This window comes from Siniperca chuatsi, linkage group LG14 (assembly GCF_020085105.1).
Source record: "Siniperca chuatsi isolate FFG_IHB_CAS linkage group LG14, ASM2008510v1, whole genome shotgun sequence".
Taxonomy (NCBI): domain Eukaryota; kingdom Metazoa; phylum Chordata; class Actinopteri; order Centrarchiformes; family Sinipercidae; genus Siniperca; species Siniperca chuatsi.
This window is the reverse complement of record NC_058055.1, coordinates 16,255,804-16,283,763: the sequence shown is the minus strand read 5'-3', so window position 1 is coordinate 16,283,763 and position 27,960 is coordinate 16,255,804. Positions and strand designations below refer to the sequence as shown.

Here is a 27,960-nt window from a genome sequence, read left to right as displayed (position 1 = left end):
AGCATGATGTTTCTGATGCTAATTGACTTTTTTCAACAATATTCTTCTATCGTCACTTTCTTAAGTGGTGAAATTATTTGAAATACTGCCTTTATTTCATATAAGTTGCATTATATTGGCAGCAGGTTGGAAAATTTCACCACAATAGTAGATTTAGTGTTGTGTTATTCACACAATTAAAAATATCACAGTAAAATGCATATAATATATCCATATACATTTAAAACAACAGTTTATTTTGTTTATTTCAAAATAAATGGATATAAGCAGGGGAGGAAGGAGGCCAATTGGTTTATATAAAATCCTCCCAAATATGTAAAAATAATAATCTGAGATTCAGTAAACATTGGTCAAATGAGACAAACAAACAATAATTAAAAAGACTGAATGTGGAACCAAATCCTTATCATGATACACCGAGATTGTCCGTGACAGTTTTAAAGTTAAGGTTGTTCTTCCATTTGACTTGAAAATGGACAGACTTTCCGACCTTGCGTCCCTGAGTACTGTGGTTTTACTTCTTCACTGTGTAATGAAGCTGAGTGTCCAGACAGTTAACGCCAGCTCTTCTTCATGCTATACAGAGCACAGCGAACCAAGTCCTGCTCTTTTCACAGTGCCTGCACATGCACGCATTCATTACATGAAAGTTAGTGATGTTTTTTTTAACTATAATAGAAAGATTTGGACTGATGAAACATCTCATTCTATGAAGAAAGTAAATGGAAAGTGTTTGCCCAGTTTGACTACCAAACTTCAAATGAAGGGTTCAGGTTTTTGCTCTTCCTTCATGGTATATTATCTTTTTTTAATTGAGCTGTTGACAGAAAACACATTATTCTCAAAGAGAGTGATTAAATAAAGCAATGATGCGCTTATACTCAACCTGCTTAAATTGTCCTGCATGCTGCATGTATTTTTATTTCATTTATTAAATGATTTTATTTGACAGGGACAATGCTTATTGAATAACTAAACAAAAAGAACTATAAATGAGATGGGCCAGTTATTTTCATCTGTTGTTCCTGGCCAGATGTTAAAAAGGCACCCTAAAAATAGAAGAAACATAATATATATGCACAAGATTACACACACTTACCAATAAATAATGACACAGTATAACATATTTTAAGCTACAATCCATGTGGAGTTATCTCCAAAGAAGAAAAAACATACAAGGAAAGAAATAGTAGAGGGATCTGGGATCATTTAAAGTTCATATTCACCAACATGTCAGTGATAAATGTCCCACTGCATTACTATTTAGAAATAACAATAGAGCTTAGCTCACTCAACCTTTATAACTAGTATACTTCATAAACCACTGAGCTACACTATAAAATCATAAATTGTGTTTCAGCTGAAGATAAGTCCCTAAACTGTCACATAAACCAAAATGTGTTGCCTACACTGAAATATTGGCTGCACTCACATGAAAATGAGCATGTCAGGTTTGTTATTCTATGACGTGCCATTTGTAGACAGTACCCAGACAAGTCGAAGCAGTTGTCCCACAAACATTCAGAACCTTCAGAAGTGAAGTTGAAAAAGCTGCTTAATTAAACACAAATCAACAGGAGCATTTAAGTGTGCTGACCCACAATTGCCTTTTCATGCAGAATGTCCTGTCATGGTATCAAGCACATTAATCTCTCATTCATTTCTGCTTTTTTACCTTAACTTCTGCTTCACTGACACTTCTGCTCTCACTGTTGCACTGTGATAGCTTCACTGTCTGTGTCACCTTTACAAACCTTTGCCCACCCTATATGTTTTTAGTAAGAGGGATTTTGGAAACATTCAGGGAGTTTCATAAGGACCCAAATAATAATTCATGGTGAGAAATGTTTAGATATTTATTAAAAAAAAAAAGCCACACTCCATCAATGTTTTTGATGCACATGTGCAGAATATTGATATCCCGCTCTTCACATATAATGTCACTCACAACATGAGTTTTGGTCATGCTATTTTAAAAGATTACAAACTTTTCCACATTTATAAGTCAACAACACTTTTTCTTTGTAGATTGTACCTTTTGTGTTGTCATATTCTCTGTATTTTGTCTTTAAAAAGTAAAAAAATATATACACACCCAAAGAAAAGTCTTTCCTGGAGAACTCTTTCTCAGACTGGATTTGTTGTCAGCATCCTGATATTAAAGTCTGAAGATATATATCTAAAGATATTAGAGTCTGTATTTATTGTTTATTTGCCTTATGACTTAAAATATTTCCATCCAATTAGTCGCTATTTTGGTCTTTCACAACAGCTCCACTTTATCTGTATTAACAGATATAAATAGTTTGACAGCTCATTAAGTAGTAAAACAAAGCTCAAAGCTCCCTGATAAGAGCCGCAGAATTATCAGGATACTTCAAGAGAGGAAAGGAATGTTCTCCTTTCAGGGAAAACAGTGTCAGAAGTCAGAAAACAGAAGTCAGCGCACAACAACCACATTCTGACACTTCATACTACATACATATACCACAGCCCTTGCTGTCAACATGTAGGATCACAGTGCTGAAGTCTCGTTTATCTATAAAACCAGCAAAACAATCACAGGAAACCTTTGCAGAGGGCATGGTCAAAACTCTTGTGTGGTGCCTTTTTTATTTTACTTTCTATAACATTTGTTATTTGTGGAAGCTCAGTTCATGTTCATGTTTTTGGCTCTGGTGCTGGGATATATTATTCTTTAAGTACCCTGGAGGTGGGAAAATTTGTGACTCCAATAGAGTCTCCGATAGACCACAGCATGAGCCAACATACTCCTTCCAAATGACCAGAGTATGATCTGTATCCTTGTGTTAAAGTAGAAGATTTACTGCAAAGTTACATTATAAACACATAAACAAAATAGAGGGTATAGAAAGGATTTTCTATCTCAAAATCAAGATTATATGTAATAGATGAAATAATGAATCCTGCTGTGTATTTGTAGATTTGGGCTTCTGCTGAGGATTAACTGAGTAAGAAAAAAGACCCCACAAAAAAAATGAATTTGTGTTTTTGTTGCGTCTTTGCTCATCTTATTCATTAATTCATCTCAGATCTTGCACCTTGTGTGGTAGCACTGCCTAATCACATCTCTTCTGTGTCATTTAAGCTTTGTAATAAATAATAATATGTCTAAAATACAACATATTTGTTGACACATGCCTGCTGAAGTGTTTGCAACAGATCTGCTTTACACAACTTTACAGTTCATCAGTCAGTGAGGTTTCACAATCAGTGATAATCTGGGCTAATACTTTCTTGAGTCTCTATCAGGTGCCTGTTGGACTTTGCTGTTTGGTCATCATCTTGTTTGCGAGAAATCTGCTACCTGTTAACTTCATGTGTTCCTGCTGGAAACAGAAGTTGACATTCAAATGTGCTATGAATGACATTTGTAGAGTCTTAAAGAACAATAGCCTATTCTCTGTTTTTTTGCCCTGTCATGCTACTCTAGTTCTCACTTTGTTCACTTCACATTAATCAACATCAGCTTCACAGTGATTCACTTCACGTTAAGATACTCCAATGCAGTGATAAAAATGATTCATTCCTTGTTTTATTTCTTCTTCTTTCCTTGTGTTTTATATTTTGAATGTGTGCTACAGTACATTAACAACATGCATACCATGATTTGTGGCTTTGTTGTGTTTTAGTCCACAGAGACTCTGCTGTGGATAGAGGAATTTGTTTCTCTGTCCTGTATTTCTCCCTGTGTGATTGTTTTGTGTCTGTGCATGCTGGTGAGTTTAGAGAGAAGCTCTTTCTCTGTGATTCTGAGGAACTGACCCTAACCCAATATTTACCAGCTGTCCATGTAGAAAAGAAACAATTACATCCCTCAAAGATAATCTTACTGAAAAGATGCAAGGTGTGTGGCCAGCTGCTAAGTACTTAAAATGTTTCCTTTTAAGATACAGAACAACAATCTCGTCTTTTGTACAGAAAAGATGACAATTTGCTGAAACATGTTAACTTTCTCTCTCTCACACAGACAATGAGACATGCTGGTATTTAATGCTCAGATGAAAATCTAATAATTTACTCCACAATTTAACTGTAATTAGATGATTTATTCGCAGTTAGTGTATCGTGTTATCACAAAATGATTGTCACATTTGTTGCAGAAATGTTTCTGTTGAATTGGTCAAATTCCACTCAATGACCTTGATCATGGTCCTTTCAGATTATAGGTGTGTGTTTGTGTGTGTGTGACTGATTGGTAAAAACTGGTGGCAGAGAACTGTACAGTGAGCAGCGAGTGTAGCAGGGGCGTTTCAAGGTAGATAAAGTACCTTCAGTTCTATTTTGTACTGATAAAGCTGTAAAATGCTGTGACTCAGTGGTTCAAGACTCCGACATTTAACATTCCCGACTCTGCATTAACAAGGTTAATATTGATTAGTCAGCTCAGTCTCATCTGTTTTCTTAGTACATGTTGTACCTTACCCAAAAGAGACACAACAAAATGTTTGTTGATGATTTACAATATTATTTACAATATTTTCAACTATTATTTTTGTGTTTAAAATCTAACATAAACAATTACTATGAATTAGACTGCAATTCGCTACATTCTGCCAAATCTAAAAAATAAAAATGCATAAACTTCTAATTGGGACACTGAGTGCCTATTTTCATTCCTTGATGACCTCTATGAAAGACTTGTGCCAGGTGAGTAAAAAGTGAGGCAGAATCCTGAACGTTTTGTAATTGCATGGGACGCAGTGGCGTTCCAGTCACGGAGTGGTTTACAGCCCATCCCAGGAAGGTGTCACTTTTCCTTCCACCTTACTCTCCATTCCTCATAGAGGAATCCTCTTCCTCATGGCGGTGGAAAGGTTTAGATCGGATGACCCTCCTGGATACAATGAATGCTGCAGATGCCTTGCTTTGACATATCTGTAGAAGATTGCCAGGGATGGATCAGGCATGCAAAAAGATGTGTTGCAAGAGAGGACATATTCTCTTCTATACAAGTATGTATAGAGGATATGTTTGGTTTTCTGTTGCAATCCTGGAATTAATTTAGTTTTATTTTGTTTTGTGCACTTGGAATTACCCTTTGCAAAAATGGCAAACAAATAAAGCCTATTGAAGCATATAGTGACATATACTGTGAGGTAGCACAATCCATGCAATAAAGATGTGACCTTATTTTTGTTGAAACGGAATCTTGCTTTATGCTAAATAAATAAATGAAAGATACTTCAAAGACTCTAGTGACACTCAGTGTAATGTTGCCTTTTGTTAATGATTTTTAATGAGTGACAAAGTGTTACTGATAGGAGACAAATGTCAGTGTTCTAGTACAAGATTTAAACCTGACATGTATGAAGTGTTTTGGTTGCATTAGTACATTTTGGTTGTGAGATTAACTGTTGTGCTGAGCTGCATGTCGGTAAAGACAACTGTAAAAAACTGTAATGTTACTGATTGACTGTGAGTTGTGACTGTTATTATACTAGTTTAGATATATACGGACGTGTATGTGCATATACTGTGTGTTTAACTGAGTGTTGAGTGTGTGTTTGTGAAAATTATAACAGAGGCAGTTTGTGATTTGTTTAATCATGTGGTGACCGTGAGTCTGCTGTATTCAACCTCTACATAGTGGTCCAATGACAGTTGTTCACGAACACGAAGATAAACATTAAAAGAAACTTGCAATTATGTTTTCTTAAATAAATTAAAGATTAAAGATAAGGATAAAAATATAAAAAGGACAAAACAGGGGATCAAAGCAATAAATAGGTTAAATACATTTTATACAACAATGTGGGGTTAGGGCCTAGTTAATCAGTCACTCAGATCTAATCATTACAGGTACATTTATAGTTAGTGGTGGAACTATTTAAATTTTAACATCTGCCAAATAAATCAGTTGATTCAGTTTGTTCCATCTGAGTGAAGCTAAAGTTTTACCAAGTTTTGAATTTGGATTTTGGAATTTAGTCAAGCTGAATGTTTTACCATAAGAACACATACAGGATATAGACAGTAGGCTGCTTTATAAAGACACAGTATGAGTCTCTTAAAACTCTTCGTGTTTGTCTCTCGTGACAAAGAGGGTCAATAAACTCCTAACGTCCTAAAGCTGTCTCTCGTTATGGATCTCAAAGAGCTACTGAATGATGATAAAGTATCTAATGACTGAAGTTTGGATGGTGGAGCATGCATTTAAATAATATCGCCGTAGTCCCAACTGTTTCTGTGTCTGTACAGAAAGTGTTGCTTTTGTTTTTTTTTTAAGGAAGTTAAACAAAAGTTTTGTAAGTACCCTCCCCCCCGTTTTACTTCCTCCTGACATGTTACTGGAGCTGCAGTGATGACTTTATGTCTATACCGGTTCTCTCTTTCCTTTCCTTTCTCCATAATATAGCCGACAGGCAAAAGTTTTTTCATCTTTGACAGGTACAGTGTGTGGCAGCTTCCTACCCGCCACACCTAAGCATTATTTAGCACTGGCTAAACTGATAGATTAATTGAATTCAGCTGTACCGCTGGCTAAACAAAGAAACCCAACTCCCAACTCCCAAAGCCCAGCCCAACTTTTTGACCCATCCTTGTTTGTATAGCACATAGTTTATGATGTCCCTCCTGTATTTTTTTAGCGGACTAAAAAGGGTTAAATGGTCTTTCTTGAGCAAAGAGGAAGAACCCCACACACACACACATTTGAAATTCAAGCACTACCATAAAACATTTAACAAATTATTTTATTTTATTTATTTTATAGATCAGCTCTTTTAACAATGTTTGACTAACACCAAATTATATTGAACTTAGAGCACAAAATCTTCTTTTCAAAGAGATGGAGATGAATTAATGAAATATTTCTTTTCTACACACAAACCACATCCTGCTGATCTGCAAACAAACATCCTACAACAGCTGTAGTCATGTTCCCTCAGGGTGTCTCACAAACACACACACACACACACACACACACACACACACACACACACACACACACACACACACACACACACACACACACACACACACACACTACAAAGGTCCGTTGGCTCTTTGTTTGACATACAGAGGACCGTACAGGTTGTTGCTCATGATAGATATAAAAGATACAAATCTATTTGAAACACAGACACACGGTGGAATATGTGTTGTTAAAATACATTACAAATACATTTTTATTACAGAAATATAAAATAAACACACATATGGACACATAAAAAGTCTAAACAGTCTATTCTATGTCCTCAAACAGTGAAACTGTGAGGACGAAGATAAAGTTGTTACCTGGGGCCATATCATGGAGCCATCTTTAGTTTCAGTCTCAGCAGAAACTCTCCTAAGCAAATATTACATGCAAAATACGCACGAACGCACGCTAACACTCACACAATGAACAATCACACGACCAAATCCATGTAAAATGAGAGCTGGCTCTTCTTTGTCATTGTCAGTGAAATGACACGAAGCATTTTAACTGCAAGTTTCAGTGAAACACGACACCAGCCGGCCAACAACTAATGATAGAGCGTCACACACAAACAAGTAGCAGGTGTTTTCCAATTCACATAATGCCACATAAAGTTTAGTATAAAAACAACATGTACTCAGGGGGAACAAGTTTAACAAGACACACCTGCTGGATTAAAGCAGAGCAAAGGCGTTAAAATTATGTAAATGAACATGTCAACCAAAAGCAAAGCAGAAAGATCAATATTTGTACACTCATCTTCATCTCGGAGTCTTTTTGTGGGGTTTACCCTGTGGTTTCAGACAGCAAAAAATAACAGGCACAAAAACACTCATTCAACAAACTTTTTTTTTTTTCGACAGACACTCCAGAGCTGTTCAAACATAGTCTTTCCTGTCGTACCCTCCACCTGCACTGGTGCTGCGTGGGGCGGTGTAGGCCATCCGGGGTGGCTTGTACTGCTTCTCTTTTGGAGGGCAGGTGCTGCACAGCATCGCCCCACCAATCAGGAGCAGGGCTGCCGCTCCCCAGCCGATGTAGAGCGATGCCCCCATCTCCCTCCTCTGCGCGTCGGTCAGGAGGGGGTTGTAGAAATCCTGGACGACAACGCTGGCGGTCCAGGAGACGGGGATGAGGACCAAAAGGCCGGCGAGGACGAAGAAGATTCCAGCGATGATCATCACTTTGGCCTTGGATGGCTCGTCATCGATGCAGTTGGTGCACTTGGCGCCGACGATGGAGATCAAGACCCCCAGCACCCCAAGTATGATAGAGACGATGGTCATCGCTCTGGAGGCCTGCAGCTCCTGAGGCAAGGCCAGCAACGAGTCGTAGACCTTGCACTGCATCTGGCCCGTGCTCTGGGTGACACAGTTCATCCATAAACCCTCCCAGATGGTCTGAGCTGTGATGATGTTGGCGCCGATGAAGGCCGTCACCCTCCACATTGGCAGGGCGCATGTCACTATTGCAATGATAAATCCAAGGACTCCAAGGGCAATGCCCACAATCTCCATTCCCATCGACATGCTGGCTCTTTGTATGATGACAGAACAAAACTTAAATAGTGAGTCTACGGATTTTGCAACAAACAAAACCCTTCCGATCGCAGTTAAGAGTTTCCTCCTCTGTTGTTCAGGCGTCCTTGAAAAGTGTGAGGACCTGTAAGAGGGTGTGATGTAGCTATGAGAGGCTGTCACAGAAACAAGAGATCCTTTATACCTCAGGGGAATGAGGAGGAGTCCCCTGGTGATGATGTCAGCAGGAGGCCGTCTTCACAAAAAAAAAAACACCACCTGTGCACATACAGCGGAGGAGGGGAGCTGGAGGCAGGGTGGGTGAGGAGGGATGTGATGGAGGGAGGGTGTGTCTTTGTATGTGTGTGTGTGTGTGTGTGTGTGTGGTTGGTGGGGATTGGTCACTGGTAAGATGGCTGCCTCTTGGCTTCCAAGAAAAATCAACACTTCAAAAAGCCCTTCACGTGTTTTCTCCCAGGACTTGTGTTCTATCTGATGTGGGTGATTAAACTGCGATGAGTAAATCCAAGCTGTGGTATAAAGTACAGCAAACAAGGCCATTAAATGAGGTCAGATCAGATAGATCACTGATCCTCTTAGTGGAGAGGGAAGGAGACGTTATCTTAAATTAGTCACAAAACAACAAGTATGTAGTTCCGTAAACATTAATGCTGACTTGCATACATGTGGAAGTTAACCACAGTGGAGAACAGAGAGGTAGCTTTAGCCTCTGGCTACTTAGAAAGCTTGTTGTGAGTAAGCATAGAAACATAAACACACACACACAGTGGTGCAAATACACACTCAGGCTATAAGTAGACTGTCCCTCTGATATTGCTGATCTTTGTTGCTTCCTGGTTCCAGTCGTGTGGGTTTCTTAAACAGTCAGGATTCTGTGAAAACAATCCCAAAGCTCGGCTGGAAACCGGAATAACTGCACCCAGAGTAAATATGAGCAGAGAGGAAACATAATAGTCCGGGTTCTCATACACCTTTAGCATACAGAAAGTGGCATCCTCTCAGTATCGGTTAAACGTTTTGCTCTGACCAAAAAGTTTCTGTAGACACACGTGTTTGAGTATACTGTGTAAAAGAAAAAAAAAGATTTTCCTGTTGTTCACAGTATTAGGCCTTGTTGAAGATTAGTCAAACAAGTCAGAAAGTTTACATTTTCACATTCAGAAAATTAGAATTTGTCTTTTTTGTTAAAAAAAATAGCACATTTGTTTTTAAAATCAAAAGGAATGAGATAAGTGTAGTAAGGCTTTCAGGGGATTCATACTTGAAATTTATTGTAAATTAATAAATTCATTTATTTATTATTGGCAGTTGTATGCTTGCCTGTTGACAATTTCCACATTTTTGCATGTGCAGTGTTCCTGCTACGCACTGACTCAAACTCTCAAGGTTTTGAAGCAATTAATTGGAATTACATTTTTCAAGTCTGTCTTCACACAACACTTAGGTTTTGCTCGCTTTAATCATTCTTCCTTTTTATAATGGCCATTAAAAATGCCTTCCTAGTGCGCTTGCATTGTAAGTGATGGGGGACAAAATCCACTCTTTTTATGCAAAAATGTATTCAACAGTTTATCTGAACCTTATATGAGGCTCCAACTGTAGAAGTTAGACAAATCAAGAAGATATCTTCCAAAGTCTTTTTTGCACAAAATCTCCTCCTAGTGTTTCTTTGCTGAGCTGCAGTGGAGTAGTAACACAAAAACATCACTCACCTCCAAACCTAAATGTCAAATACTTCAAATGTTGATATATTTGAAGGGGCTATGCCTGCTCATCACCTATAGGTTTGAATAACAGGCTGATCCAATGTTTTTGTCATACACGTAAACACATGTTGTCTTCACAAATGTCCTCACATTATGAGTGTGGAGCCCACAACAGTTCTCACAATCAACAAACCCTAGGGCTGAACAACAGGGAGGCTCTGTGTGTTGTTCCATCGTGAGCATCTTTATCAGTTTCTCATGTTTATGTAACAACATTAGTTCGTGCATTACCACTGAGATAATACCCTTGACCTGTAGGCTACCTGTGTCAGTACACCTGTGTTAACCAGCTGCTTGTTACCAAAACAAGTGCAGAAAAATTAACAGAAATAGAACTGATGTTCTTGTCAATTAGTAAAAATATATTTTCCATATTAAACCATGTAAGTTATAATAGTGGAAGAATCCATGCAGAAAAGACAAACCTGTATGTAGTACTTTAACTCAAGTACTGTACTTAAGTACAACTTGTACTTTACTTGAGTATTTCCATTTTATGCTACTTTATACTTGTACTACACCGCATTTCAGAGGCAAATATTGTTTTACTCCACTATATTTATTTGGCAACTTTTGTTACTACTTACTTTGCAGTTTAGATTAATAATATAATATATAATCAACTAAGAAATTATGATGTAATATTATTATAGGTTAAGATAAGACTGTATTGATCCCAGAGGGAAATTCACAAGCTACCCAGCAGTATTTAAAGTAATTAAAATCAGCCCCACTTTAACCAGTTGCAACATTAAAGTGATGTACACATTAAAGGGACAGTTCATCCCAAAATCAAAAATACATATTTTACCTCTTATCTGTAGTGCTGTTTATCCATCTAGATTGTTTTGGTGTGAGTTGCCGAGTTTTGGAGATATCGGCCATAGAGATGCCTCAAGATAATCCACAGACCTTGTTGTGAGCATTTTAATGTAGGAACTATTTTCTTTCTACCGATAGTTCTTACACGAAACTGTTCACAACAAGGTGTGTGGATTATCTTGAGTAACCGGGTCATGATTTCTGGAAAGAGACATTGCTGTTGAGTTTTTCAAATGTAGTTTTTGGCGCTTTGAGCACCACATATGCCATATAGTCCCATTATGTAAAAAAATCAGACATTCAGTATTTCTACACTGTGGTGTTTCTACTTTTACTTTACTAAAAGTATTTGAACTTAAAAAAACTTGACTGTTGTTCAGAGGGGCAGAAATAGGTCATGTGTAGTAATGTTGCAGAACTAACAGGTTGCTCTACTGTACCTGAGCAGAGGAGAAAATTTGACTATTCAAAATAGGGAAAAGTTGGTATCTGTGGTTCAGACGCTAAACAGAAGGGACTTACCATCATATCAAATTTCTGTCACATGCAACTTTGACGTATGTGGGGAAGGTGGTACTAACTCTTAAAAACATCAACACATCATCTTATTTCATGCTGTTGTTATAAAATGAACCCCAAGAAGGTAATAACAAATACAGATGAAATTCTTCAGTTTTTGAACATTGTGCTCATGTTGTCTTAAACTCTTTGTTCATCTTCTGATTTTATATTAATTTGTGTTCATTTGAATTTCCACTTTTATTTCTAAAGTATATGGAATCAAAACCTTATCTCTCTTTATCATATGAGCCTTTTCCCTCATGCCACCTTAATCATTGTTAAGTCTAACCAGGATAAATTATGCCCACATAATGTTTCACAGTGAAGATATTTATTACTTTATTATTTAAGTAATTTTAATCATTTCAAAAGTTCTAAAAACAAAACATTTCCATTCATGAAGTCCACCTCATACATTTAACTAAAACTCCAATAACAAAAGACAATGTTATAGAACAGCATCAACCTTTGAATTTGTTAAATGCAGACACAAAATGCACTGTGAAATGTGATAAAGATGAAACAACTAAAATCACTCACATATCATCCAACCAAATGTTCATTTTACATAACTTCCCTCATTAGTTTTAGTCCACTCCACCATGTTGACCTTGCTTTGGAGCCCAAAGTGAGCTCCATTTTGCTCGGCTGTTTAATGTTTCACATCTGTGACTCAGCCTATGCCTGTATTTTGTGATAAGAGCAAGAATAACTATTATTCCCCCAGAAAAAAAGCCATTAAAAACTCATTACAGTCAAAACAGTCACAACAGTGTCCCTATTTGCTTTACAATAGTTGACAGTATGATACCTGATATGTACAGAATGATCAGCACAATATGGAAAATTCACAACGTAAATGTTATCAGCACAAATAATAAATATACATGGGATAAAGTCTCCTTGCTGAACTGACCACAGAGAGCAAATTTTTGAATTTCTCTTACCATATTTGGCCACATCTTTTTAAATTTGATCTTATCCCCAGCTGGTCAATCATCTGTATAGAGCTTCCAAATCTATTTTTCAAAAGTATCAAAAAACTGCTTTCCTATTTACACACATTTATGATCCTAAATATTCACAAAAACACAAACCACCTGGTTTGGCTCCGTTTTCTAGTGAACAATTGGTTCTAGTTAAACCAATACAATTATTATTTAGCTACATTTCTGTACACATTTACTGAAAATGTACAAACAGCGGGATACATATAAAAATAGTAAAAGTATCCTCCCTGATCCCTCCTCGTTCCCATCCTCTTCCCTCACACGTAGTCCTTCCTGTTGTAGGAGCTTTGAGCAGTTGACCTTGGTGCGGCGGAGTATGCTATACGACTCTGAGGGTGCGCGCTGTACCTCATTGATTTCTCCTCCTGTGGAGGGCAACTGCAGCAGAGAATGGACCCTCCAATCAGCAGCAGGGCTGCTGCGGCCCAACCCAGATACAGCGCCGCCCCGATCTCCATCTTCTGACCAGAGGGGATGATTGGACTGTAAAACTCAACTATGATGGTGTGTGCTGACCAGGAAACGGGCACCAGCTGGGCCAGAGCTGCTGTGATGAACGCCCCGCCCGAGGAGGCCATCACCCTGGCTTTAACCCCGTCATCCTCGATGCAATTGGTACACTTTGCTCCCACCATAGCGATGAGGAGAGCCACTACTCCCACGACGATGGAGACGATGGTGAGCGCCCTGGCGGCCTGCAGGTCTGGAGGTAAAGCCAGCATGGAGTCGTAGACCTTACACTGCATCTGCCCTGTGCTCTGGAACACGCAGCTCATCCACAGGCCCTCCCAGTACACCTGAGCTGTGACAATATTGGCGCCAATGAAGGCGGAAACCCTCCACATCGGCAAGGAGCAGCTGATTACACTCAGCACCCAGCCGAGCACTGACAGAATGACGCCGACCAGTTCAAGTCCAAAAGACACCATCGTGCAACCAGACAGACGTCCCCTCTTTGGATCAAAAGCTCCTTTATTTGTCCTTCCTCTCCCCTTTGTTGCTCTTTATTGAATTTTCTCTTTGTCCCGGTTTTCCTTGCTTCCCTTTCCCAATTTATTTTCCAACAAATATCTGATGGCCTTCTTGATATTTTCTCCTCTTAGTCGACCCTTCTTTCCACAAGGTATGCCTCCTCCTCAAGCTGTAGCTACTGCACCTGCTGCTGAATCCAGAAATCGTCGATTTGTCACTGTGTGGTTCCTCCACAAACTGTCTGCTGCGTGTATGTACCCGCTCCTGTGTTCTGCTGCTGTTAAGGAGTCAATGACCCTTATCTGTGTATCGTTTTATTAAGTGGTCAGGCCCTCCTAAGAAATTACATCACTTGCCAAACCAGGCCAATCAGGTGAGTCCTGGGCATTGGCCTCATTTACCACCTGGGTGTGTTGGTGCTCTTTTGTGTGCTTTTTCAAATGAAGAGTATTTTTATGGTTTAACCTTTTGCCCATGGTAGCTCTGGGAGTGTTTGCTTTATTGCTGTCAGGAGGTAATGAGTGGCCAAGGCAGAGCTTGTTATGTCGTTGATAGGTGACCACATGAGACTGTAATAGACATACAAACATGTATTCCAGTAGATGTGTGTGTGTTTGTGTATGTTGGCATAGAGTGGAATTGTGTTTGAGAGAGACAAGAGACAGAGGAAGAGAAAAAGAGACCTTCAGCACATATGAAATCTTAGCAGGCCTTCTCTATCTGTCTTCTGTTATATATTTTCTGTTTTCATTTATTTATTTGGTTTTGTTGTGATGTGTTGTGTTTTTAAAGCCTCGCCTAAAAGACGATGTTACAGTTTTTATAGCAGGAACTTGTTTAATTTCCACTGGGTCACACAGTCTATGGGTAATCATAAAGTAATTCGAGTTAATGATGAACTAGAAATGCTAAGAATAATTTATATAGATACTGTATGTAACTATGGTTTCTGTGAACCAACCAGCTTCGAAAAAATTAAGCAAAACGATCTCATTGTTTTTATGTTTGGGAGCATTTATGACACAAACTACAGTATACATGAACTTTTAGGTAACAACAGTGTGTCCCATGAGAAGACTAAAACCAACAATGCATTATTTGGTCTTTCAGTACCTTCTGACCTCCATTCCCTGTTTGTGGCACACAGCTCCAAGCCCACTGATACATACTGAAGATGTAAATCTTAAAAAAAACACAGATATATAGTTTATTTTTAGAATAAGTCTCAGTCATTTCCTAAAACAGATGGGCACTGTAGTTTTTAGCAAACATTACTCAAACCGGACAAAAAAGTGTATTTGTTGGGGACTATTTTCAGCCGTGGATTAATACACATTCAGTGCACTAGTGAGTATTACAGCAGCACAACAGTGTACGTGGGGCTGACTCAAAATCAACTACCGTGCCCATATTTATTGTAATGAAGGAACATGTCACCCAGTGCAAGAGTGTTATTGTGTTTTTAATAGATTTTGGACAACAATACTTGGTAGTAGGATCAGTTGTTAAAAAAATATAGAATATCACCAGACTTATCCTTTTTAAACATCTTAACTTGAGGTTGTCTTTGATCAGCCAGTATCCACAGGAATAATAAGGTACAAAGCTATTCAATCCTGCCTCACATAAACTCACTCCTCATCCAAGTTTTGGATGACCCTTGACAATTAGATAATGGTGACATGGATTCTGGTTTCTTGGTTAAACCCAGTCTAAATGACTCTGTTGTCTGCACAGATTTGTCCAAGTGATCACTACAATGCCACTATCACACTCTGACACACTTTTATCTTGTATACGTGTACACATTATTACACTTCAATAAACTACGATAAGATAAAGCCTGATAAAAGGCAGTTCATTGAGATTAACTTGGTATTAAGGAAGGAAACAAACAATCTACCAACAATTGAAATCATATCCAACTGCCAATACTATCAAATTCTTTGTTTGTATGCTTAAACAAGAAATTTTTGATGGTGGAGTCGTTCCTCAACAGCAGTACTACAGGGTGTTCTCCAGTGGGCTGATATATTATCGTCCTATAAAATTGTTATGGCAAACAATTCTTTATTTGCACACAGCAATAGTAGCATTCATTTGGAGTCGTATTTCTTCACCACCTGACAAATTTAAGTGCAATGTTTTCTCTTCTTTTAGCTCTTTTTTTGGTTTCCAGTTGGCTTGGCGCTAAATTCCTTAGTTGCTTCTTAAAGTTAGGTGGCAGGCTTTGTGTAATAGCCATTGGCGCTAAACTTTGTTGCAGAAATCTTACACAGTTCCTCGCATTGCTGCAGTAAGAGAGAGAAAGTTCAGTTGCTGTGTATCTACTCCAAGCAGATTACACAGTGGTGGAAGCAGCTGCTCTGTAGACAAAGCCAGGAGGAAAGAGAAAGAACAATGACCACTGACCACCCCCCTATTGACCTGATGACATTCCGGGTCACAGGTAAGACCAATGGGAGCTGAAAGCTAGGGCTATAGGAGGAGTTCACTCCTCCGGGGATTCTGGGAAGCAGAGTTCCATTACTCTCCTTTGTTTAAAGAACAAAAGAGCATGTGGTCTCCTAAGAGAGTTCAGTTAAAGTCACAAATGAATGAATTAATCTGTGGAATCCCAACACCTGTATACACATATTTAGAGCCCGGGGGGGGCCTGGATTAACTGCTGAACATTAAGATCATTTTCATGTTACTGAAACAGCTCTTTGCTTATAAATACTGTAACAACTCCACAGATATTTTTCCACGGAAGAAGATTTGTGCAGGTAGGGGAGTTTCTCTGGACGGCTCTATCTCTCAGAAGAGTTGATAAATGAGTTTCAGTTAGCAGAAGGATTATCCATTTCCCTGTTTCCTTGTGTGTGTTGGTGGATTTGTGAGAGTGTGAGCTCTTCCTCCTCTAGCTGCAGAGAAAACACACAAATGATCTATCATCAAATCCAACTGGCTGTGTGGAAACAGTATTTCAGAGGACAACTGCATGAAAAACAGGTTTATCTTTTTGGTTAAGTGCCTAGGGAAATTCAGACAGCATATGTGCATGAGTCTGCAATTACTGCCAACACACTGATCATAGTAACCTAAATAAGGCGGGAAGACTGTTATAACAATATCCTTCCAGAGTGGAAGCACTGATACTGTCCTTTTGGAAGTGTTGTAAAAATCTGAAGTAAAAGTAAGTAGATATATAAGGTGTCTGTCCATAAACTTACACGTTTTCTTTCAGTGTTGCAAATGTAAAAAGGTCAAGCTTCAGGAGAGTGATTTAAATGTGATTTGGATCTGACCCACTATATGTCTTTCCGTAGGTCAAAAACATTGGTGGGGGACGAGAGTTAACTGCAAGTATGTGGTGCATTATTCACTATATAAATAAATATAAATGCAAAATTGTGTTGTTTTTAAAGACTATGTTAAAAAACTTTTATAGTGCTTTATAAACTGATTCTGAAATCATGATAATTCAATCTGTGATTTAAAGAAAACATGGACCTGCAGGCTGCAGTTTTTGCTACTTCATCTACAGCATTATTAATACTTTATAGTGTTCCAGTTAACTGAGCATTGTCAGTACATGTTTGCACAGATTTCATGCAGAACAAATTGGGAACTTTTGTAATTTTTGATACAGATTATATGTTTCTCCTGCATATAGATAAATTATTCAAAACAACACTTCAGTCAAAACATGCTTTCATAAGATTCTGTGTAGTTCACTATTTTCATACTCTCAAACTTCACTTTTTGAATATTTTTAAAAAATTACATACACTTTCTGTAGTAGTTCTAAAGTCTGTAAAACTGTAAATGTTTTTTTATGTTGAAAAATGTTTATGTTTGCCAGCTGGGCAAGATTGCACACTGGTCACAGTTGACAAGAATGAAACTTGTGCATAACTAAAATAGAAATTGAATCACCTCCTCTTCAATCATATTAAAGATAGCAATCTGTTAAACCGTCTGTCTATCAAGATGAGTTAGTGGCAGTATAACATAATAGAAACTGTTGGCATGAGAGGACCTCATAAACATGTTACACCCTATATTTAAAAAATGCAAAAAAAAAAAAGAAGACTAGTTTTAGGTTTGAGGTAGATTTACCACACCAAATAATTTTTTGTAGTATTAATTTTTAAAATATCTCTTAACAAATCACCAGCCTTTGATTTCAAACTGCCCACTTCAAAAACAGACGGGGATTTCCACTGTTAGCCTTTATTAGGTTACTGGTCGGTGGTTATACTGCTCTATAAGCGGAATCTCAGTTACTAAGTAATAAGTCCTTTGAAAAAGGAAGGGTGCCTTGGATTTAATGGCTGCTTTGAGATTTATGGACACATTCAAAGCTCTTTCACAACCACCCAGGCATCTTTCTTTCTCTTTGTTCATAGAAAGCTCCAGAGTTGACCAAACAAAACCCATGTTGTATGTTTTATTGCTGCATCATGGGCATATAAATGAAATGTAAAAGTTCACACCAAACTGCATGAAACTAAACTGACAGTATTTTTAAAAGATGAGATTTAGATATCAGTCTCACATCTGCTCAGTTAGAGTTGACTCTGCCTGAAATTCAGGGCAGATTATGGTACAATTGTTTAAACTCTACTAAATGCACACACACAAACACACAGTAAAATGATAGATGTAGAAGTAGAAGCTGCTGCCTCCCTTTGGCCTGAGTGGAGAATAGCAGACAGAAGAGCCAAACTTCAGAGAGTTGAACATTTTTCTTTTATGTCAGGGTTACAACATTCAGAAGTTACAAAATCCAGACCTGTCAAATACTTCGTATATCATAGCACTTGCACTTACACCAACCCCTCTTTGTTGCCCTTCCCACTCTGCCAACTTCAATTTCACATAAATATCAAGTACAAGCTCTTTTTCCTGTGATCTTCTCTGAACAAATAAACCTTATATGTTCATACTTACAGTCAGCCTTCAGTCTGATTCACAGAACACACACAGACTGAACATAACAGAGCTCAAAGCTGACCTCAGCCTTTATTTCACATGGTCTCACCATTTTTTATTTAATTATTTTGTTCCCAATAAATCCTATTTGTTCTTTTGACAAAATAACATAAGGCACATTTCACCAGTGAATGCACACCTATTCATGGACTCTAATTATCTAACCACTCAGAGTGTAACTTTCATGACATCACGTTGGTGTGTCTGATTTCTTGTGGGAGGATCGACCTGCGTCACATGCCTCTTACGTTGTGTGTCTCCTTATTAAAACGTTTTAATTGCAAGTATGTGACAAAGCATGAGCGAGGTTTTTCACCCTCTGTGTACACACCAGTCGATAACAGTACTGAGGATTGAAGACGACCCACTATAAAACTGAATACAGCTACAGCGAAGCACATAAATGATTCTGCTTTTCACACAGAAAAAAGTACCAGAGATTTAAAACAAGACTGTGAATATTGTGGACATGTAGACACACTCTGATCAACAATTTGATTTGGAGGGGCTTTATCGTTTGGTAAATGACACAAAGAGAGTCACCAAGAATTGATAAATCACAATACATTCACGTGGATTCGTTCTTGCTGTTATCTGAAGCAACATGTGATCTTTTTTCCAGTTTTACATACAGTTTTAGTTCCACATAGTGCCAACCTCTGGCCTCAGGGCTGTAAGTTCACCACCTCACAAAACCTCAACAAACCTTTTTTTCTGGAATTCACATTTATTATGTGCTTTAGAACAAATCTAAAGATTAGTTTGGGTGTGTGTGGATCAAACTAATGAAAGATAGCATTCAAAGTGAAATGTGACTATAGATCAGGAGTCTCAAACAACCAGGGCCCAGATTCAGCCTGCAGGATAATTTCACATAGTTAGAATTAATAGTTACATCTGGCCTGCAAAATTATTTTTTATTTTGTTCCAGTATAATTTCCTCACCAGTCTTTTACTGTAATCATTTAATTTTCAGGCAAGGTCAGAGCATAAACATTGGCTCTTTATGTCAAATTTAACATTTAACAAGTTGTGCAACATAAACACTTAAGCTATGATCAACAGCACTCTGATTTACTGTGACCGACACCAAAATGTCTCCTTCTAAACCTCAGAGAAAGGCTGACCTAGAGGACAGTTTCAAGAGAGTTTGATGAATGATGATTTATTTTGGTGTTTAAAGTGACTGCTTCCTGTCTAATCTTCAAAGAGAAAGCTGCTGTTTTTCAGGAATACAGCAAGCAAACTGAACATGCGGAGCAGTAGCTAGATTGAGTCAGAGGAGAGCAAAAGACTAGCTGCTCAGCTGTGGAGTGTATTTGGCTACCTGAAGTACCTGGCCAGTGGCCCCCAGTTAATTATTTATTGATACTTTGTATTTGAAAGTTATCACAAATATTTCAATTTTCATCAAAAGTTTATTGAGGTGGACAGCTGTCACTTCCTGTGTCAAAAGTTTTATATAATACCCTGGAACTGTATTAATGAGAGGACACAATCTATGGACGTATAAAAAGTGCTTAAAAACAGGTTTTTGATAAATTAATAGATGCAGTCGTAGTGGAGTGTTAGAATTTTCTTGGCGAAGTAATGCAACCCTGTCTCCAAGAAATTCTGTTCATAAACAGCTAATTTGCAACAACAAATGCATTTAAGAGAAATGTGATTTCACCCAGATTACGTTTTTTATCAATATTAAGAGGAAACGTTTTTAATAAACGTGTCTGCAAAGTCGCAAAATGTTTATATAGAAGATGTCTGCAAACTGCTCACTGACAATGTAACGAAAGATCATTTCATTGAAAGTGCTTTTGTTGCCTAAACCCATCCACAGTCTTGTCTTTAACAAAGATAATTTGTAGTATACTATTGAGTGAGGACATTCTGTCCTTAGTTGTGAAGGTATAATACAGCAAATCACTGAGCACAAGACCATATTTGGTCAGTCTGTTTTAGGAAGTTATTGTCATGCAAAACAGACTGAGTCATCTCTCACTCAGGACGTTACTCCACCCTTCTGCTGCTTAAGGTGAAATTGGAGATGGGGATGAGGAAATGAAGAGGGAGGAAGAACAAACAAAAGTGCTGTTATTGTCAACTTTTCTTTAATAAGATATTGATGTTGATTAAGATATTGTGTTAAAATCGAGTGTTTTATCATGCACGTGGTGCTACATGCAAAGCAGTCTCACATGTTTTCTTTTTTTAAATGGTTGGATGGGGGAGGATAAACAGGTTATGAGATGGTGGAGTTTGGGAGGTGGACCTGAAGAGCAGGGACTGATGACGGTGAGCTGTTTTCCTCCGTGGCCCCTCCTCTTTCAGAGGGGAGATCATATGTACCTGCTCTCCTCTCAATCCTTTCCCATTGAGCAAACTCACCTGACAAGCAGAGGACTCGCCTCCATCACAAAAGGAGACAAACAACCCAAAGGCTTACGTCACTGCAAGAGAGGAATTACAGTGTACAGAGAGACCCTTCAAATCACGTTTGAGAAGAGGAAGAAGTTTAATTTGAACAACAAATCCGCTGTCCACGATGGTGTCTGCTGGGTTACAAATTCTGGGTGCTGCTCTGGGGATCCTGGGCTGGATTGGAGCCATCCTTGTGTGCGCCCTTCCCATGTGGAAAGTCACTGCTTTTATCGGCAGTAACATCGTCACCTCGCAGGTCTCCTGGGAAGGTATTTGGATGAGCTGCGTGGTCCAGAGCACAGGCCAGATGCAATGTAAGGTCTACGACTCCATGCTGGCCCTCAGCTCTGACCTCCAGGCTGCCCGGGCCCTGACCATCATTGCCATCGTGGTGGGCATCCTGGCTATCCTGCTCTCTGTAGCCGGGGGGCAATGCACCAACTGTGTGGAGGATCAGTCGTCCAAGGCCAAGGTGGGCATTGCATCTGGAGTTATGTTCATCGCAGCTGGGATCCTCTGCCTCGTCCCTGTCTGCTGGACGGCCAACACCATCATCCGAGACTTCTACAATCCGCTGCTGATGAGTGCCCAGAAGAGAGAGCTGGGCGCTGCGCTCTTCATCGGGTGGGGGGCAGCCGCTTTGATGCTGATCGGAGGGGGGATACTCTGCTGCAACTGCCCCCCTAAGGATGAAGGCTCCTACACTGCAAGGTACAAAGCTGCCAAATCTGAGACCTCAGCACCAACGTCTGGGAAAAACTATGTCTGAAACAGATTCAGGAATCATTAAATAGCTTCCACAAAACAATGTTTACTGGGACAGATGCACTGGTGCTACTGGGTTGTGAGTGTTGATATTTCAGGATGTCACTTGAGTATTCCTGAGTTTTACTCCTCATGAGAGTATTTGAAGGGAATAAATAGCAAGAAGGGAACCACACCCAAAGAGGAAATTTAATTTTATGTTAACACAGTTTCTTGGATTTGTATGGTTGTCAATATGCATATTAGTAATTTGTATGTCTTTTCTTAGTAGTATAAACATTCTATCACCTCAGTTTAATTTTGAAAATACTATATGTGGGTTGTTTTTATGAACCATGTGTATGAGGTTCATGATGTGCCAGCTTTACTGTAAATAAATATTTGAATACAAATCTGAGATGACTTGTGCTTGCTTTTCACATGCATTCAGCTGTGTTCAACATGATTCCTTGTGGTCTTCAAATAGAACAAATCAATATATTACTTTTTACAAATTTAGTGATGCATATATGTCAATTCACTACTGCATTACAATCAAAACAAGGATCCTTTAAAAAAAACTCACAGCATTCGAGAAGCATCTATTGCCTGACTTTCTTGTAGATCAGGTTTAGGTGTGGCAGAAAAAACTGGTTTGTGTTCAAACTGTGAGCCTACATGCAAAGGTGTTTGTACTTTATATTGACTCACAGGACCAATTTTTAATTTGTTAAGAGAGTAAATATTAAGATGTCAGGAAATATTCACATGACTTTGCTTTGATCTTTTACTGGTCCCTTAATTGAACACGCAAACCTAATACAACACTGTATGTCTGAGATAGTCAGGGTGATCAGTTTGAATTGTAATGCAAATTTAAAAAAATATTCAAGGGTTAATTCTCTGTTGTTTGAATGAGGATTAGATTAAGGAACTTTTGTTAACTTTTTTCTTTCGAAAAAATCCACTTCCTTTTAGGTGACCCAAAGTTTGTGTTTGCTCAAAGCCTGACCTGTGGGTCTGTGTGTGTTTGTGTGTGTGTGTGTGTGTGTGTGTGTGTGTGTGTGTGTGTGTGTGTGTGTGTGTGTGTGTGTGTGTGTGTAAGCACAGGTGGACTCTGGAGCCATTGTTCCGAGTCTTGAAGCTTTGCTTAAGGTAACAAAACTTGTATGTGTGGGAACAATGACCAGAGAGAGAGAGAGAGAGAGAGAACAAGGGTTGTAGATATCAGGTCTCAGCTTTCCCCTTTTGTCTGGGATCACCGAAACTCAACCCTGAAAGTTTGAACCAGAATGGGAAGCAGTTATCTTCTCACAGTGGGACCTCAGAGCATCAGAGCACGGCAAACACTTCCTCAGAGAAGCAGATGTGAGAGTGGAGTATATGAGAGTGATTATACTCCCTGTTGTGTTTTTAATCTTTGAGACGTGCACATTTCTGTAAGGGCGACCTTTTCTTTCTCCTGTAGAAGTTGAGTCCTGGCTGCAGTGGTGTAAGAATGGCTTCTCAGGGCCTCCAGATCATGGGTGTGCTGCTGGCCTTCATCGGCTGGCTGGGCACCATCATAACCTGCGCTACTCCCATGTGGAGAGTCACTGCTTTTGTTGGGGTGAACATCGTCACCGCCCAAGTGATCTGGGAAGGCTTGTGGATGAACTGCGTGGTCCAGAGCACGGGCCAGATGCAGTGTAAGGTGTATGACTCCATGCTGGCTTTACCTCAAGACCTGCAGGCCGCCAGGGCCATGGTGGTCATCTCTGTGATCGTCGGGGTGTTTGGCATCCTCATGGCCGTGGTTGGAGGAAAGTGCACTAACTGCATGGAGGACGAAGTGGCCAAAGCTAAAGCCTGCATCGTGTCCGGAGTGATCTTCATAATAGCCGCCTTGCTGATCATGATCCCAGTGTCGTGGTCAGCTCATGCAGTGATCAGCGACTTTTATAACCCCCTGGTGATTGAGGCTCAGCGGAGGGAGCTCGGGGCTGCACTTTACATCGGCTGGTGCTCCGCTGGGCTGCTGCTGCTGGGAGGAGGCCTGCTCTGCAACAACTGCCCCCCACAAGATGGCAGACCCTACATACCTGCCAAGTTCGCACCTGCAAGAACAGCATCTTCAAACGTGAACTATGTGTGAGTGTTTGGGCTGGAAGTGCAGCATAAGATGTCTTGAGATTTTCAGAACATTTTGTAAATCTTCTCATCAAAATGTTACATGAAAGGATCTGTTTCTTAAGGAGCTCAAAAATGTTGTTGCTGAGGCTGAAGCAAGAAATCTGTGTATTTGGTCGATTAGGAAAAATAAAAACCTCCTCAGAATTTGAATTATTTTTTAAACTCAACAAAAATTTGGAGAATTAAAGTAACAAAACAGCACAGTAAAGTATATTGTCTGGTGGTTTGTTTGAACTTTGTTTCTCTCACACATGGAAATATTTTTGTATGATCTTCTTTTTCTAAAATAAACATTTGCCCTATTGTGAATCTAATGGCTGAAAACCTCTAATATTTCTCTAAAACAAAATATGTATTAGTAACAAAATACCTACTATTAGGAGTTGTTTTATTTATAAAGACTGAGAATTAATGGAGTGGTGCAATAAATCTGAATACAGAGTCTTTATTAAATTACTTTCATTAATATCAATTATTGCATAGACTGCTGCCAAGAGAAGTTGTGAAAACCAAACAATGTGGATGAATGCAGATTTTTCAAAAGCTCATTTTAAGTATTTTTATTCAACTGTATAACAATATAACGATCAATGCTGGACTTCCAATTGTCTTTCAAATGTCAGAAATAAAGCTTCTTTGTTCATACCATTCCTGATTTCTTCCTTTCTCACATTCACTCTGCATCCGCAGACACACTGTAATAAAACTGAAACTGCACTTCTCAATAACCACTCGTGATAAGGCATTCAGGAATTCAGGGGAGTAGACTCCTGGGAATTTACTGTATCTGGTTGAGATGTTTGCAGTGTTGTAATTGACTTCCCTTGTTTTAAGATGGTAATTTACAGTTTCTGTCTTGAGTAAAATGGAAGTCACTGCCAGAGACAACAGTGCTCTGTGTATGCTTGGATTCATGTTGCTAAGGAACTGTTTTATATCACCAAGAATGGATATTTACACTTTGCCCAATAGGAGCACATCTGCCAAGTCTTGTCAGGTTGATATATCCTAAACCTCTTTAATGGTTTTCTTTTTGTTTACAGACAGTTTCAGTTGAAACCAGTTGGACAAAAAACAATACGCCCCTGTACTTTTTCACTATTGTGCCCATTTTGACCACACAGATGAGATCAGGCTAGTGGTGGTAGAAGTATTCAGATATTTTACTTAGGTAAAAGTAACAATACCACAATGTGAAAATAGTTCATTGCAAGTAAAATCCTGCATTAAAATGTTACTTAATGTTAAGTAAGTAAAAGTAAAGTAGTAAAGTATTATCAACAAAATGTACTACATAAAATACTACAAAAAGTACTCATTATGTAGAATGATCACTGTCAATGTTATATATATTATAATATTGGATTATTCATACTGATGTGTGAATGTCCAAGCAACATTTATATGTGGAACTAAATGTAAATCAAGTCAAATTCATTTTATTTATTTAGCCCAATATTACAAGTCAGAAATTTGCCTCAAGGGGCTTTACAATCTATACAGCATATCCCTCTATCCTTAGGCCCTAATGACCCAAATCATGTTTTGTGTCTAAAATCTTAATCTTAAGTAACTAGTAACTAAGTAATAAGTAAAAAGTGCAATATTTCCCTCTTAATTTAGCATAGAATATTAGTTCTCTCTTATGGGAAGTATCTCAAAATTTTAGTCAGTACTTAAGTAAATGTACTTTGTTATGTTCCACCAGATCAGGCATATTAAAAAAACATTGTCGACAAAATGAAAATGAAAAATAAATCTCACATGATGAGTCTTTCTGAAGTGCTTATGTTGCAAAGAAGATAATGAAAACATCAGAACAGTCTGAGCCAGACTGGATCAACATTGGAATTTAAACACAACAGTGTAAAAAGAAATTAATTAAACTGCAACCCTAACTCCATCACTCGACCTTAGAGTCTCTTGTAAAGGCCACAGTGTGTTAGTCAAAAAAAAGTTAGTCACAATGCAAATCGCAACTTGATAAGCAACAGGTTTGTATCTAAAGTCAAATGCTTGTCAAATGGCGCTGTAATGCAGCAACTCAGACAAATTCTTTCCCAGGTGTTGTGGATTTGGGCGCGGAGTACTTTGCTCCATTATAGCGGTCTCCTCCTGACGGGCACTGACAGCAGAGAAGAGCACCACCGATTAGCAGTAGTCCTGATGCTCCCCAGCCCATGTACAAACACGCACCCAGCTCCCTCCTCTGGGCGTCAGGAACCATGGGGTTGTAGAAGTCCTTTATGATAGTGTTAGCAGGCAGAGACACGGTCACCAGACACAGAGCCCCACTCAGGATGAAGAAAACACCTGCGGAGATAGCCACTCTGGCTTTTGCCACCTTATCCCCAATGCAGGTGGTGCATTTCCCTCCTACCACAGAGAGCAGCAGGCCGAACAGAGAGAACAGGATGGCGATGACCACCATAGCCCGAGCTGCCTGGAGGTCCGGAGGCAGGGCCAGCAGGGAGTCGTAGACCTTGCACTGCATCTGACCTGTGCTCTGCACCACACAGGTCATCCACAGTCCTTCCCAGATGGTCTGAGCCACCACGATGTTGTTCCCAATGAAAGCAGACACCTTCCACAGTGGCAGCATACAGATCAGTATGTTTCCAATCCATCCAAGCACTGCCAGCCCGACGCCCAAAATCTGCAGTCCTAAAGATGCCATTGTTGTTTGCTGGTGCTCTTTCTCTTTCTTGCTCTGTCTCAGTTCTTCACTGAGCTGCCAACTAAAAGCTCTCCCACTGTGGGGAAGTTTTATATGACCGACAGATGCCCCCGAGTAGCCCCCTCCTCTGGGTGGGCTTTGGCTTCATTGCTCAAATATAAACATCCATCATGCCTTTGAGTTCAGAGGTGTTTCTCTCACACAAAGAGGCCCTCTTGTGCCCCAGCAGAGCTCTGAGAAAGAAAAGAACCTTAAACAGTGTGGTTCAGTCAAAAGCTTGCAACAGTAAATGTCTGATGTTGTGAAGTTGTGAAATTTTGGAACATGAAAATCTAACTTTATGGAATGTAAACATATACTGTAGAACATTAACGTTGTTTAAAATAATAAAGGTTGCTACATCAAAGTCCTCAAGTCTTTTGCAAACAATAATGGGTTAATAAAACCATTTCAGATGGTAGAGCAGTGATTCACAACCAGGGGGTTTGTTGAAAGACTGAGAAGCTCAGCCAGTATGAAAAAGTAGAAAATGATTTGGTTAAAATATATATCAACATATCTGTGCTTAAGAGGAAAATAAACACACAAGTGGTGTTACAAATTGGTGTGAAGCTGATCTGAAGTATAATTAAGTATAATTATAATAAAATAAAGTTTTTATCTTCATCTCATATTAATTATCCTCACAATAACCAATAAACTACTAGCTAACATTATAATACCATGTCCTGCAATTGACAGCTTGTGAAAACTAGGTAACAAGCGAGCAGAAAAATCAAAACTGATATCTAAAAGTCATGAAAAAAGACCATGGACGTAGTGTCTGTGACATCACCTATAGGTTTCTGAAGAGCCATTTTGAAACTCAAAGTGAGCGGCTCCGGCAAGTTTGTATCTCTGCATACTGGAGACTTTGAGAGGGCGTAGTCAATCATTTTTTAATTTGGCCAATCAGAGGCTTATAATCCGCTGTCAAAAACTAATTTTACCAATACGCCGCCTGACCAGTTGTCAATCAATTTTTAATTCAGGCGGGGAAATTAACTATAGAGACCAAAACCATTTTTTCTACCAGGCTGTAAACATGGCACTTCCGCATTTATTTTTGAGCCCTAGAGGTTGCCGCTTGGGCTGTACTTACTGTGTTTTGAGCTAAATGCTAACGTCAGCATGCTAATATGCTCGCAATAACAATTCTAACATGCTGATGTTAAACATAATGTCTGAACTCAAAGGCAGCATGTTGGATGTTTATATTTGAGTAATGAAGCCAAAGCCCACCCAAAGGAGGGGGCTACTTGGAGGCATCTGTCGGTCATAAAACTTCCCCACAGTGGGAGAGCTTTTAGTTGGCAGCCCA

At 39.0% G+C, this 27,960-nt stretch overlaps 3 protein-coding genes across 4 annotated transcripts; 1 reads left to right on the top strand and 2 right to left on the bottom strand.

The window, feature by feature from the left end:
- Nucleotides 1-6,697: 6,697 nt before the first annotated feature.
- On the bottom strand, nt 6,698-8,639 carry LOC122888601 (claudin-3-like). The gene has a single exon (XM_044223237.1). The coding sequence runs from the start codon at nt 8,470-8,472 to the stop codon at nt 7,822-7,824; it is 651 nt and encodes a 216-aa protein (XP_044079172.1). The 5' UTR covers nt 8,473-8,639; the 3' UTR covers nt 6,698-7,821.
- A 4,258-nt stretch (nt 8,640-12,897) lies between these two features.
- LOC122888005 (claudin-4-like) lies at nt 12,898-26,670 on the bottom strand. The gene is made up of 2 exons (XM_044221811.1): nt 26,116-26,670; nt 12,898-13,591 (listed from the first exon to the last, which is right to left on the bottom strand). The coding sequence occupies exons 1-2, from the start codon at nt 26,598-26,600 to the stop codon at nt 12,898-12,900; spliced, it is 1,179 nt and encodes a 392-aa protein (XP_044077746.1). The 5' UTR covers nt 26,601-26,670.
- Nucleotides 20,941-24,571, top strand: LOC122888000 (claudin-4-like). 2 transcript variants are annotated; one of them, XM_044221806.1, is made up of 2 exons: nt 20,941-21,607; nt 23,240-24,571. In XM_044221806.1, exons 1-2 carry the CDS (start codon nt 21,132-21,134, stop codon nt 23,883-23,885), a joined length of 1,122 nt encoding a protein of 373 aa, XP_044077741.1. In that variant the 5' UTR covers nt 20,941-21,131; the 3' UTR covers nt 23,886-24,571. The 2 variants fall into 2 exon arrangements, with proteins under 2 accessions (XP_044077741.1, XP_044077740.1); XM_044221805.1 differs by lacking the exon at nt 20,941-21,607 and adding an exon at nt 22,964-23,119 and having other exon boundaries at nt 23,220-24,571.
- Nucleotides 26,671-27,960: the final 1,290 nt, after the last annotated feature.

Bases quoted from the DNA above. Each gene is read 5' to 3' on its own strand.
- LOC122888000 (XM_044221806.1), top strand. From the start codon at position 21,132: ATGGTGTCTGCTGGGTTACAAATTCTGGGTGCTGCTCTGGGGATCCTG. The intron at 21,608-23,239 runs GCTGGGCGCTGC...TCCTGGCTGCAG, and splicing joins ATGAGTGCCCAGAAGAGAGA to TGGTGTAAGAATGGCTTCTC.
- LOC122888601 (XM_044223237.1), bottom strand. From the start codon at position 8,472: ATGTCGATGGGAATGGAGATTGTGGGCATTGCCCTTGGAGTCCTTGGA.
- LOC122888005 (XM_044221811.1), bottom strand. From the start codon at position 26,600: ATGGCATCTTTAGGACTGCAGATTTTGGGCGTCGGGCTGGCAGTGCTT. The intron at 13,592-26,115 runs GTGTTTGTACAT...TGATCCAAAGAG, and splicing joins CAGAGGAGGGAGCTGGGTGC to GGGACGTCTGTCTGGTTGCA.